The 14,626-nt window shown below is 34.4% G+C and overlaps 1 protein-coding gene across 4 annotated transcripts in view; it reads left to right on the top strand.

Moving 5' to 3' along the window:
* The window catches only part of VAMP4 (vesicle associated membrane protein 4), a 29,138-nt gene extending 14,967 nt beyond the window's left edge, over positions 1-14,171 (top strand). For all 4 annotated transcript variants that reach the window (XM_061382621.1, XM_061382617.1, XM_061382618.1 and 1 more), the window contains exons 5-8: positions 3,031-3,131; positions 4,403-4,482; positions 7,749-7,800; positions 10,073-14,171. In XM_061382621.1, the coding sequence (XP_061238605.1) occupies positions 3,031-3,131; positions 4,403-4,482; positions 7,749-7,800; positions 10,073-10,101 (262 nt within the window). In that variant the 3' untranslated portion in view covers positions 10,102-14,171. The remainder of the gene's footprint in view (positions 1-3,030; positions 3,132-4,402; positions 4,483-7,748; positions 7,801-10,072) is intronic.
* Positions 14,172-14,626: the final 455 nt, after the last annotated feature.

Below are 14,626 nucleotides of genomic sequence, written 5' to 3'. Positions count from 1 at the left end.
TGTTTATGAATAGTAACTAAAATTGCTAGCACTGGTGAGTTTCTTTAAGGTGTATTATTACCACTTAATATGTAACATTTCCATACAAGGCGTGGGTCAGCAGCATTGTTGCTTTGTTCAAATTTGATTGACATACTGATAACATTAATTCCACAAAACAGGCCCAGTGTCCCTTTTTTTCCTTTATTGAAGTATAATTGTTTTACAGTGTTTAGTTTCAGGCATACAGCAGAGTGATTCAGTTATATATACATACATATATAAAGAATCTGAAAAAGTATATATATTCTTTTTCATATTCTTTTCCACTATAAATTATAAGATACTGCATATAGTTCCTTGTGCTATACAGTAGGTCCTTTTAATGGGTTTTTTAGTATACCAGTGTCACTTCTTAGGGAAGATTTTTGGGAAAGATCTTAAATATTCACATGCCTATATAAAAATTTATGATTCTCTTTAGAATGTTTCCTTTGCTTTTAAATTATAGCATTATAAATGCTACTCTAGTGAATTGTAGACATTCTTTTCCATGGGTAGGAAATCTCCTAACTATATATAGCCTTGGTCTAACCAGTTTTAATTTTATAAGGTCCTCAAGGAATATTCCATGATGAACAGCAAAAATATAAAACTGCAAAAATACAACAGACCTTTTAAACTTCTTTTGTCAACAGTACCTTAAGAGGCCACAAGATGGGGTGTTAACTGTGCAAATAAATTTTTTCTTTATAAAATAAGGGATGAGTGTATGTAGCAGAGCATGACCTTTTTTGTTTTCTTAATGGAAGAACACTGACATTAAACACACACTAAACATTAGGAACCATGCTAAGTGTTTAAAAAACACTGTCACATATAATTCTCATAAGGGAAAGATTATCATCTTCATTTTAAAGGCGAGAAAATATGAGGCTCAAAGAGGCTTGCAAAATGACTTGCAAAGCCACATACATAGTAAGTGATGACACTGAATTGCAAACCCAGATCTGTTTGCATCCAGAGCCTGGTCTCTCTACACTACACCATGCAGCTTCCCTATAGTGATAATTAGAGACATTTCAGGAGCTCAAGTGCTGTCAGACTCGAAGGAGGATTAAAAACAATGTTAAAATGTCTTCTCTCTGAGTACCTTTATATTTTCCAGGGTAGGTTCTCTCTTGTGTCCTTTCTTCTACTGCATGACTCTTTAACTGGAAATGAGATAAATCTCCACCCCTTCCTTCAAAAACTTGCTTTTCCTTTGAGTCCTTAATTTTCTTTTCCAGTTAGTGACCATCATCTATATCTACTCAGTTGCTCAGTTTATAAATCTAGAAGTTCTCTACCCTTTTCTTGCCCTAACTCCTTCACCCATATCCAGTTAATCATTGGTTCCTGAAATATCCCCTCCTCTTATTCCTTTAGCCTAGAAATTTCCCACCATCCATCACCTTTTTCTAACTATGCCCAATTCACTCTTAACCCCTTAAAACTTAGCACCAGGATGTGGATGGCATCTCTGGTCCAGGCTGGACTGATCTAGGCTGCATGACAGCTACCATGGACTTCCTTCCATTATAGCACTTAACATATAGTAGTATAATTCTAGCTACCAGTGTTCCCCACTAGACTGTGATCTTGCTGAGGATCAGGTTCAAAACATTCACATGATTGTCCACAATGAACAGCATAATTCCTTCGTAAGTAGTTTTGAATAAATGAAGTACATAATTCAGATCAGAAAATATTTGTTGAATGCCTATTTTCTACCAGGCACATTTCGCATGACCTGGGAAACAGATGAGTGAGTGTGACAGTTTCTGTTTTTACTGCATTTATGGTCTAATGGTGAAGATAAGACCAACATAAAATACAAATAGAAATCAAAGTATTGTGATTGCTGTGAAATGTAAAAGATCATGGGGAAACATGTTTTTACTTTTAAAAAATCCTTTTATTAAAGTAAATAAGTATATAAATTTTTTTCTATAAAAATAGTGTTCTGGCATGAAAATATCTTGAAATGTAGAAGCACAGTCATGACGTTTTCCGTTACCCTAATTGAATGTGTATTGTATTGAATGTATTGGATGAAAGTTATACGGTAGCTGGATTAAGAAGGTTATACCAGTGGATAGTATTATCTGAAGGAGAGCATAACAGTAATTTATTTGTCACTTGATAGAAAAATTAAATGTTGGGTAGTTTCCATTAGCCATGGAGATTACATATATGTCATACTGTTGAGATAATGCCCCTAGGTTTGTGATCATCTAGTAAGAATTAATCCGGAATTTTATGAGTTCTATTCCAATTAATCTGTCTATATCCATGGAGTCTTTTGCTTATAGGGATTCTAGGACATAATGATTCCTTCAGTTACGTTGGTTTTGTTTTAAAATCACATGTGGTGTAGGTATATTGATATAAAGAATAGATATAATCTGATCATGGGTAGGAGCTGCCGTACATTTTGTCCATTTCCACCCTGCTGCGCCTTATTTAGGCTATTGTCTCTTGCATCTGATGGAAGATAACTACCTAGAAATTTCAAGATTGGTCCTTGATGAACAATAGCTCTGCTTCCATTATAGTTAAATGCAGACCTTGACGTTCACTGCCTTATATCTCTTTCTCAAGTAGCTGGATGTGCTTGGCAGGACTTACACCCAAATTGTTCACTTATTGAACTGATAAGTCTTAAGTGCATACTCTGTCCCAAGCAGTGTAACAGGTACTGGGGCTATAAAAATGAACCAAATAGGCAGTTACTGAGCTTTCTGACAATGCATTTAATTTGTAGAAACCGGACTAAGAATAAACTATCTTTAAGTTAAATATTACTTTTATTTATATTATGTTGTCTTTTAATTTCGTGAGTACTCAAGCCCACAAATGGGAGGAATGTTGCCACAAGCCTTAAACTTAAAAACTTTAGACTTGAATGATTCTGAGAACTTGTTATTTTCTACAGTGTCTAATGAAATTTTCAAAAATTGTAAAATTCTCAAGAATACATTATTTTTTAATCTTTTTTTTTTAAACTAGTGTTCAGAATCAGGTGGATGAAGTCATTGATGTCATGCAAGAAAATATTACAAAGGTAATAGAAAGAGGGGAGAGACTAGATGAACTACAGGACAAATCAGGTACAGATACCTCATATATTTCTTGAAATTCTTAATCTGTATTTTGATAGTGTACTTCTCCCATTTTTCTAGCCAAAGTTTAGGAATCTTGTCTTAGGAAAAATGGTATTTATGGTTTTAATGTTTTAACTTTAGCTTCCTTTACTTTTTTAAAAAATTATTTTATTCAAGTGTAGTTGATTTATGTGTTAATTTCTACTGTATAGCATTTATATATACACACCAATATATATACTGTTTCATATTCTTTTGCATTATGGTTTATTCCAGGATATTGATTATAGTTCCCTGTGCTACACACTAGGACCTTGTTGTTTATTCATCTTATATATAATGTTTTGCATCTGCTAATCTCAAAACTCCCAATCCATCCTTTCCTACTGCCTTCCACCCACTGCCCACCCTAGGCAACCACAAGTCAGATTTCTACTTAGGTCTTCTGTCCATTTTTCAATTGAGTTGTTTGAAACTTCATTGTTAAGTTGTATATATTAGCTCCCTTTACTTTGAAACATCTTATTGTTGCATTATTGCTTTAATTGATTGATTGCGAATGGAAAAATTAAAAATTCATTATTGAAGAATTAGAGTATTTTCTTTTGTCCTGTTTTGTTGATGTACTTTGCATCTCTCCTGATCTCATGGAAAATAGGTCTGATCACTTCTGTTCAAACTTATCCAGCTTTTTTATCTCACGCTTTGTCTGTTAACTTAGAAACCTTTCTTTACTGACAGATGTTAGTCTCTGTTCTTATAACAGTTCCTGGCACTTATTAGGTACTCATATATTGTTTAAATGATGAATGGCTGAATGACTATCTGATTAATCCTTGACAGACTTGTTTAACAAAAAAAATTATTTAACCATTTTAAAAATTCGTACTGTTTTGCTTCAGAATCACTTTTGATATCATCTAAGAATCTAGCCTTCTCCAACTTGTAGATTTTTTCTGTAGTTGTGCCAAGTATTTGAGTTTTTAAAGAGTATTTTCTAACAGAATTCATAAGTTTATTGAAAGCACTGAGGCCCTAGAAGACTTCTCTCGTTCTTATCATAAAAGTGGGTTGAGCAAACTGACCTGCATTCTTTTTTTTTTAAGAATACAGAATGCCAGAGTTTGTGGGTGGAGGAAAGGAAAGATGTTGTTTTCATGCTTAAAGGGGAATAAATTTGCAGAAGTAGAAATTAATATTTTCTTGTCTTTGTGTGACTAGATAAAAGAATCCTGTTATGTCGTTTAATCCTTCTCTCCATCCTCTATGTGATATAGAAAGCTTATCGGATAATGCAACTGCTTTTAGCAACAGATCCAAACAACTTCGAAGGCAAATGTGGTGGCGTGGATGCAAAGTAAGTAGATCAGAAGATGTTGGATTGGTTGGTCAGCATATCCAGTGGTGGTCAAAGACATAAAGGAAAAAGGGCCTCTAGATTATAAGCTCTGTAAGGACAGGGGCTACAACTCTCTTGCTCATTATTATATATTCTGAGCCTGAGACACGGTGGAACTCTGAATATTTGTCAAATTAATATCTTTGGGGTTAGAAATAACTAAAGGAACCAAGCAGTGCCTGAAAGGATGTTTTCATGGGTTTCTTCATAGAGAGTAAACCACATTTTATTAATAATTTAGCTTCCTCTAGACTTAACTTGGAGAAGGCAATGGTACCCCACTCCAGTACTCTTGCCTGGAAAATCCCATGGACGGAGAAGCCTGGTGGGCTGCAGTCCATGGGGTCGCTAAGAGTTGGGCACAACTGAGCGACTTCACTTTCACTTTTCACTTTCATGCTTTGGAGAAGGAAATGGCAACCCACTCCAGTATTCTCGCCTAGAGAATCCCAGGGACAGAGGAGCCTAGTGGGCTGCCATCTATGGGGTCGCACAGAGTCGGACACGACTGAAGAGACTTAGCAGCAGCAGTAGCAGACTTATGTTATAAGAAATATTAACTTATAATTTATTATTAGTACCTTTTTGGAACAACCTATACCATTACATACAGATATTTAAAAAATAGAATGCAAGCTAGAGAAAAGTATAATTTTCTGTTGGAAAGGAGGGAAAAAATAAAAGCAGTTGAATGTGTCAAAATTCATATGGCAAATGGGGGGGGGTCTAAAAAAATCCCACTGTCCCTCATTATTCTAGAGAGTCTTCTGCCATACGACCCTGAACCCATCTGCCTGATCTCAGAAGCTTGGCAAGGTCAGGCCTGGTTATTACTTGGATAAGAGGAATAGGAAGTAAAACATTTTAACAAGGAAAAAATTAGGAATCATTATATGCTGATATATTCCTGCAAAACATTTTATGGAAATGAATTTACTTCTTAAATCAAGTATGACTACTGCTTATCAAGCAGAAAAATGTTTCTCTTAAGATTTTATAGAAAATTTCATATGAGCACATCTCATCTTTTTCCTCCTGATACTTTGTATCATTTTAAAGTCTCTCATTTTCCAGTTTAGGAATAACTTTGAAAACATGATGTTGACATATGCTAAGGATTTCTTCCAAGAGTTTCGTTAGATTTACTTCTTTTTATCTGTGTACCTGTTGAATCCTCTTATTTTCAGAAATAGAACTTAGGGGAAGATATAAATTTCATTGCTCCTCTTGTCTAGAATTTAAATTTTCTGGGTTTTTTTTAATGAGTAAATTTTCTATTTCTATACAAATGTTCTGTTCTGGAAATTAGTTTGGTGGAACAAAAGGTCAACGAGCCATTAACCTCCTCTCCAGTACATACACGTGACTCATTCACGTGGCCATTAACAAAATGATAATGTACATTTTGTGTAGCTTTTTTTAACCATAGCTAAAGATTTTCATTTTGTACTTTATGGGGTCCAGATCAAAGAAATAGCATGTTTTTAAGGGGAAAAATTAGAGTATATTTTTAATTTATATTTTTTAATAGTCTGTACATCACTGCCATTTTCTGGTTTAACTTCATAATTATTATTTAGGAAGGACTAAGAAAAGGGCTGTAGAAATGGAAAAGAGATTAGAGGTTGCCACTGGCTAAGGGTCGATGAGTAGAGATTGACTACAGCAGGGTATGAGGGCACTTTCTGAGTGATGAAGTGTCTTACGTTCAACTGCGATTGACAACTAGATGTCAAAATGCATGAAAATGAACTTTAAAAGGGTGAGTTTTATTGTATGTAAAGAATCTCTCAATAAACCTGACTTCTAACATAAATAAGTAAACATGTTTAATGAGAAACAGATTTTTGTCCATGTCATTTGGAAGAAGTGCACTTTTGACATGCGTGAATACTGTCATTTTTGGTTGTAAACATTTCCTGGCCAGTGTTAGAAACTGTTTATTTAGGTGTTTTTAAATTGTTATTAATATTTCCATTTAAATCTTCTAAATGTTAAACCTAGCACAAATTAATAGGGCAAATTAATATGTATTTTTGGTAAATTTGAAAAGCTATTGTAAAATTCAAAATTACTTTAGAAATGTTTTCAGGTTTAAAAAAAATGCAAAGCTTCCATATATTCTCTGGATCACTTTCATCACTAAAGTACTTTATAGTGTAATGTGGACCCAGACACCTATTGAAAATGTACCTATATTCATTTGATCTGAGTCTGTGTCTACATTTTTTGGTTATCATATGATAACCAAAGCTTCCGTGTATTCTCTTGGTCACTGTGTTCTTGTCATGAATATAATGCCACTAAAACGTCAGCAGTATTTTTATCTTAGAAACATTTCATTAGCTGCTTCTAGTTGCTATTTGTGATATCCACTGGAATGTTTCATGTGTTTATAACAACTGGGTACCTTTTTTCTGAATGAACCATCTTTTATCAATTATCTGTGAAAATTGTTGATGATAACACTTTCATTTGAATTCAAATCAAATCAATTTATAATTGCATTTTAGGATTTATAAATGCATTTTAGGATTAGATGAGGAATGTGACAATTTTATAGAGAGAGATGATGTGGACCTAAAATATTAAGTAGCTAAGGACTAATCTTAAGATTTCTCCTATCTGTAAAACTGACACACAGAATGCTCTTAGACAAGTTACTTATTAAATAAGGTTTATTCATAAAAAGTTTAAATTATATTTCTCAAAATGGAGATAAAAATGCTAAGAAAACAAGGGGAGCGCAAACTAACAGAATTCTAATATATTAATACTTTGAGAATAATTTGTATAAGAAATGCTGCTTTATACTATGTATATTGAACCATCTGTATTGGATGCCAATGGTATTCATAGAATCCTGACATTTTTGGACAGAGTTGCTAAAAGATTATTCTTTTCCTAGCCTTACATTAGAAATATGTGTGAAATCAGAGACAAAAAGACCAGGCCCATGAAGGCTTTGATTATTACTGTTTACTCTGTAGCCTTGAACAGTAAAATCTACACAAGCATAACCCCTCAAATTTGGGGAACTCTGATTATTACAGAAAGATGCAAATAGTCAAGTTTATATGAAAAAAAAATTTGGAAACCTTTCATAGAAGGAGATTGTCTGTTGATGAGTTAGTGTAATGTGGTAAATAGAATGACAGATACTCTCTATTATAAAGACGTGAAACATTAATCTTTTCTGTTTTTTGTTTTTTTATCTTTTGTAGATAAAAGCCATCATGGCTTTGGTTGCTGTTATCCTTTTGTTAGTGATTATCAGTAAGTATTTACTGGATTATTAATTTAGAGGAGTATCATTTGAAGTTTTTAAAATTTTCCTTTTTAATTTATTTTCAGTTGACCTAGCATGATTGATGTCAGGGTTGAGTAATGGATTATGGCCCAGACAGGAGCTTAACCTAGAATCTATAACTCTGAAAATGCATATAAATTGTATATAAAATTTTACATGAGTATGCATATGTACGGGTTTTTTTTTTTTAATAAATATTTATTTGTTTTGGCTGTACCAGGTCTTAGTTGCAGCATGGAAACTCTTAGTTTCAGCAAGTGGGTCTAGTTCCTTGACCAGGGAACGAACCTGGGTCCCCTGCATTGGGAGCACAGAGTCTTAGCCACTGGACCACCAGGGAAGTCCCCATATGTACGTTTTTATAGTGAGAGTCTTATCTTACATCAGATTATCAACAAGAATGACAGGGCTGCATGATTTGTTTGAGGCCATATATGGCTACTGTTACACTCAAGACCATAACACTCATTTTCTATTTATTATTAACTTTTAGGTATGGCAGCTCATTTCATAATACTGTGTTTAAAGAAAATCTAGATAAATTCTCTAGATGATAATTTTTGTTTTGGATTTGAGCTTCATTTCCATCATTGAAGCATAACTCTTGCCCTTCCTTTTTTCCCCTTTAATATCCTTTTTAAAGTCAGATCATTAAAAAAAATTTTTTTTAGTATAGTTGGTTTACATTGTTGTGTTAATTTCAGGTGTATCACAAAGTGATTCATTTATATATTTTTTTCAGATTATTTTCCACTGTAGGTTATTACAAGATATTAAACATAGGTCCCTATGCTGAATAGTAGGTCCTTGTTGCTTATCTATTTTATTTATAGTAGTTTGTATCTGTTAATCTCATTTCCTAATCTATCCTTTCCCCCTCCCTTCCCTCTCCCTTCCCCCTTTGGTAACCAGAAGTTTGTTTTCTATGACTGTAAGTCTGGTTCTGTTTTGTATGTAGATTCACTTGTATTAGTTTTTAGATTCCACATACAATTTATATCATATATTTGTCCTTTTCTGGTCAGATCATTTTTAATATCTCCTTTTCTCCCAAGATTCTTGTTCTGTGTTTACAGGGATTTTATAAAGATCTGGACAGTATCTCAGAATAACCATTTGAAAAATTCCATGGTGATACTACTTTTAAACAGAAAAAAAAAAAGTTTTGTTTCAGAGTCAGTCCTCATTATTTGTGGATTCTGTGTTTGTGAATTCATCTACTGGTTAGCATTGATCATTCACCCCAGTGCTTTTGGAGTCATTGGCAGATGCAGTCAGAAAGGTGAAAACTTTGGATCTGTTGATGTGCATATTCCAGCTAATGTCTAATGTCATGCTCTGCCTCAGTCCCACCTCATGAAGTAAACAGGTGTCCTTCAGAGTCTGTTCAGTGCCACATTGCTCACATTTCTGTCACTCTCGTTAATGGTTTTGCTGTTTCAAACGTTTCAGGTGTACCGGTGCTCTGTGCCGTCTAGTGTTGCTGAGTACAAGGCTGTAAGCCTTGTGGAGGAAACGTGTGTTAGATAAGCTTCGTTCAGGCATGAGTTCAGGCCAACTCCTGTTGGCCATGAGTCCAGGGCTAATGAGTCAACACTGTAGTAAATAAGGTGTGTCTACCCAGAAACTTATAAAACAAGGTTATGTACTGACTGGTTGTCAAAAACCTTGTAGCCAGAGGCTGGTAGGAATTTAAGCCTATGTTCGCCCTCAGAGCAGTGGTTCAGAATCCACTCTCTCAGTGTTTGTGGTGACTTTATAGAAAATAACTACTGCCATTACCAAGAATCAACCAGTGGTATGTTGAATGGCATAAAGAAGAAAATAAAATCCAGCTATTCGCTTAGCACACAGAGATAGCTACTATTAATATAACTATTGTATATACTTCAAGTCTTTTCCTATTAATAATATATAAACATGTTTTTCAAAAACTAAGATTATATGTATACTTTCTAATAAATATTTTCTAAATTTTCCCGTGTTATTAAATATTTTAAAAATATTTTAGCCTCTTTATACTATGATTTTGTGTTAATCTATTTGATCAAAATGCTAATATTAGACATTTAGGTTGTCTCATTTTTGCTCCTCCATTCCCATGTGTTATCTATCATTTCAGATTAAAATTGTCCCCGTTACCTCTTTTCACAATGAAAACTACGTTTAGGAATATTGTTTATCACGTAATGTATGAATCTGATTTTGATGTTTCTTTTCCATTTTTGTCTCTTGCAGTTCTTATAGTTGTGAAATACCGTACTTGATTTGATGACAGATCTTCATTAAACAAAATCTGGGACAATAATAATAAAAGGTTGCTGCATAATTTAAATGAAACTCATGTATATAACATTCACAGCTTCTTTTTCAAGAAATTATGAGGCAAGTATCACTTCAAATTGGAGCATTGAGAATGTCCAATTATCTTCCTCCCTTCCAACAAAATGTTGCTTTTAATAATTATGTTTGAGGCAAAGATAACCAGCCTTGATTTTGCCATATTCCAAGGGTCTAATTTGAAACTAGATACTTGCCAGTTCACTATTGTATATATAGTTAAACACTGATAAGGATATTTCATACTGTTATTTTAATGGCATAAGGACTTGAATTTGGTGCATTGAGGTAGGGATCAAGCTGGTGGTCAGGGAGCCTCTGCAGAGTACCAAATTATCATGCTGAAAGATGTGTATAACCATTCCATCGATATTTGCAAGATTCCTCTCATATTAACAATTGCTTTGTAAGCAATGTTCACATGTTTATAGATGTAACAAAAGCAAAATGTTGTAAATGTTGCTGCCTTCAGCTATAACTAAAAGCATTCCAGTAAACCTATTTTTGATTGTATAAGGGAATGTGTAGTGATTTTTTGACATTTGGATTATGGAAATGGGAAATTTAAAGTGTGAAAAGCATAGTATGGCATCATAAACTGGAGGTAATAAAATTATTGGAGAGCGTCATTGGAACATTTGAAAATGCCGAACATACAGCTAAAAGTCATGGTCCAGTCTGTTTTCAGTTAGCCTCCAATAAGGAGGACCAGTCCTAATGTGAGTAAATGAAATCCACAGGTAACTTTTCCCTATAATTTTCTGTTTATTAGTAGCTTTCTTCTTTAACTTCAACTAGCTATTTTACCAGAAATGCTAAAAGTAGCAAAATGACCTGCTTAGGATTTTTGATTTTTGCATTCCCTGATTATCTCCTGGGAAATGCATATTATACATACAATCAAATGTGAAATTAGTAAATAATAATGAGTATAAGAAGTCAGGAGCCTAGCTCATCAGTCGGTAACCAAATGCTAGGGTCACCATTAATCTCAGTCTGTTTTAATAATGATAAAGAGTGTTAACTTTAAAGTGTGCCAACTTTCTTGGGTTGTTTAAACATGTGAAAATGAAAATACAGTTTGCTAGTGTGTGTGTGAGGAAGTTTTATAATAAAATTGGAGGTTCTGTAGAGACTTGTGTACATGGACGTCTTCAGAATGTATATATAACTCTAAATTTGAAATAGGGTTAATAGAAAGTAGCAGTATTTAAATAGGAAAAAAAAATAGTCCATATAGGGTTTATTTCTTTGGTCGTTTTCATTCAAAATGTATGAAACATAGGATCTTTTTTTTTTTTTCAATTCTACAGGATTAGTACTAAGATACAAAAATGTTCTCTTTAGAATGAAAAGACGTTTGAAGGGAGAAAGCAGATTAAGAGATATTCAATACACCCGCAAGTTAAGAAGGTCTAAATATATTTGCTTAGCATTATAGTCCACTAAGAACATTTAAAAAGAGGTAAAGGTCTTACATACTATGGAGTGTGTTCTCTGGTTTCTCTGTCCTTTGTAAATGTCAGTTACTGTAAATAACATAATAAATACTAAACCCTTTGACAGAGGATACCCAGGAGAATGAGCATTTTTAGAATTTCATAGCTAATGTAGTTCAGGAATGGAAATGTTTTAACTGAGTGTACAGAATCAGTCCTAACATGTTTATTTTGTGTGTCCTTCATTCAGGATTGAAACTAGACTCACCAATGGTTAATTTTCTATTGGTTAGTATAGAAATTTGGCTTCTTCATATCATCTATCAGTGAAGATGATTATTTCTCAAAAAGAATCCACATTTCCAGTGTTTCTTTAATAAAGTATGCTTTTAAAGAAATAAAAACAATTTTTAAAACTTTTAAAAATGAAAAAATAAAAGGAAATATTTATATGATAATATCATATATATGTAGTTCTCTTTGTATTTAAATATATTGCTGCTGAGAATACTGGTGGTGGATATGTTACTCTGTTAGGGATCTGTTAGTGGTAGCCTGTTTAGTGGTAGGTCAGTTTATCATTTCATCCTCAGTCTTCATTAGTACTAAGACCCTTAAAGTGACGGACATGTTTATGATTTTATTATCATAACCTTGGAGACACGCACCTTAGGAACAAGAAAAATGTGTTCAAATTGATGCCAGGCCTGCCTTCCTTCCCTCCCTTAATCATTCTTTTTCTCATTCAGCTCAGATCATCCTACACTTGAAAAATGAAGTTTCCCCATCATCAAAACTCTCATTACTTAACAACAATGAAGAGGAACAGGAAAATTCCAAGTAGCTTTGTAAATACCAGTTGATACCCCAGTGAAATCAGGTCACCCCTTTTATAATGCCGGAAACAGACCCTTGTGGTTTATGTTTAACTACTGAAACCTGTTGCCCTACAGTAGTTTTGTGATAATGCTGATTAATTAGTTTTTCCTACAGATATGAGCCAGTAATACCTGTGGTCTTTTTGCTCCTCTGTCCTGATAAAGCTCACTGGAAATCACCCTCAGGTTTTTATAAACTTAGGGATTTCTTGACTAAAGAAAAGTTCAGTATTGAGAATGGAACATTATAAAATGGAGGAGGATAGGTAATAGTACACATTAAATTCAGAAATACCTTCTGTTAGCACTCCTGTGGGTGGCTTCTATATAGTCTTTATGTGCAGTTACTCTGCATTAAAAAATTATAACTTCAGCATTTTCTAATAGCAGAATTGGGCATCTTTCAATTTTGTATGACATGTGGGTATCCTGGAAATGATTATACATATACAAACTGAGAAGGAAAAAAATTGAAATTTCTCATTATCAGTACACTCCTAAACATGCTTGATGGCCTGTCAGCATTTTTATCCACACTCTCTATACTTATGTGTATGCATACTATGATTAAAAAATATGCTAGAAATTGTTTTCTCATGTTGAGAATGAGTGCCATTAGAAGCTAACTGTATTGAGTCAGTATTCCTAAGTCTAGGAAAAGCAACTCTTAGTCTGATTATATGTTTTCATGTGGAAATGTGATTGGAGTCATTGAAGTCAATTTTATTTTTCTGTGAGTGAGGAGTTAGAACATAAATCAGTCGAAAAGCATTTATACACTTTTGTTTTAGAATGCAGTAGAGTACTCATATTTGTGTAGGAAGTTGCCACAAGGCTGTGTGAAGATACTGAATCAGAAGGAGCTGGAAGGTGCCCTGTTTCTCAATCCATCCACTGTTTTTCCCATATTGTAGACAAATGGAACCATAGGGGACACAATCTTTTTATTCTGGCTCCTGTTTTAAGAAGCTGCTTGGAACAGGTCAGTAGGAATTGAAGGGAAAGCATGACCAACTCAATTGAGGGGGATAAACGTAAGCTTGGGAAAGCACAGATCACATCATACTTGTGTCCCCACAGCAGCCAGCCCAGTGCCGTGCACCTGGCTAGATGAATGTGCCTAGGAAATCACAGACACCCTGGTGTGCTTGTTCATAAAGCGTCAGCGTCCATGGCCCTCCCTGCAGAGGTGACACGACTGACATAACTGGGGGTCTTTTGCCTTTACCAGGAGATAGTAGTGCTGTTTTATAATGGGTAAAGAAATATTTTGATTTTACATTATTTCATTAGGTTCTTTTCATTTGAAAAGGTCTTGAAATCAGACCGTCTGTTAAATATTTTAGGGCTACAAAGTAAATTGCATAAATCAGTCAAATGTCAGAAATCAGACTCGAAGAAAACTCAAGCACTTGATCCTCTGCCTGGGGTATGTGTCATTGTTTTAAATTCCACACTCCTTTATTTAATCGTTTTGATAAGTGCCTTTGATGTTTTCAGATGTATGGTGGGAGATGAGCAATGTAAATGGCATGCACCCTGTGCTGTAGACTCTCAAGTCTTCATATCCATTTTCACCAGTGTTGCAAATCTTAGTCCTTGGTGTTCCTGTCAGATACGTATTTGTAGCCCCTCCATAGTAAACAGTAAAATAAACTATTTCATAGAAAACAAAATTAAGCACTTTTTGGCTTATTCAGTCTGTTACCTGTTGCCTTAACTTCATAGCGTAACTTATTTGAAATACCATCTGGCTTACCTGATTTGGGCTTCCCTGGTGATTCAGCTGGTTAATAATCTACCTGCAATGTGGGAGGCTTGGGTTCGACCCCTGGGTTGGGAAGATCCCCTGGAGAAGGGAATGGCTACCCACTCCAGTATTCTGGTCTGGAGAATTCCATGGACTGTATAGTCCACGGGTCGCAAAGAGTCAGACACGACTGAGTGACTTTCACTTTCACCCTGGTTTAGTCCATCCCAGTTTTCCAATAAGGTACATGAAGGAAAAATAAATAGAAGATGTCCTGTCACCAAAAACCATGCCAGTCCCCAATCTATTGACAGAATCTGGTAAGAATGTCTTAGTGTAAAATTACTGAGTCTCAACTGCAGAAAGAACAATTGGAATACTCATG

Source organism: Bos javanicus, chromosome 16, assembly GCF_032452875.1.
Source record: "Bos javanicus breed banteng chromosome 16, ARS-OSU_banteng_1.0, whole genome shotgun sequence".
Classification (NCBI taxonomy): domain Eukaryota; kingdom Metazoa; phylum Chordata; class Mammalia; order Artiodactyla; family Bovidae; genus Bos; species Bos javanicus.
This window is presented reverse-complemented; position numbering and strand designations above follow the sequence as displayed.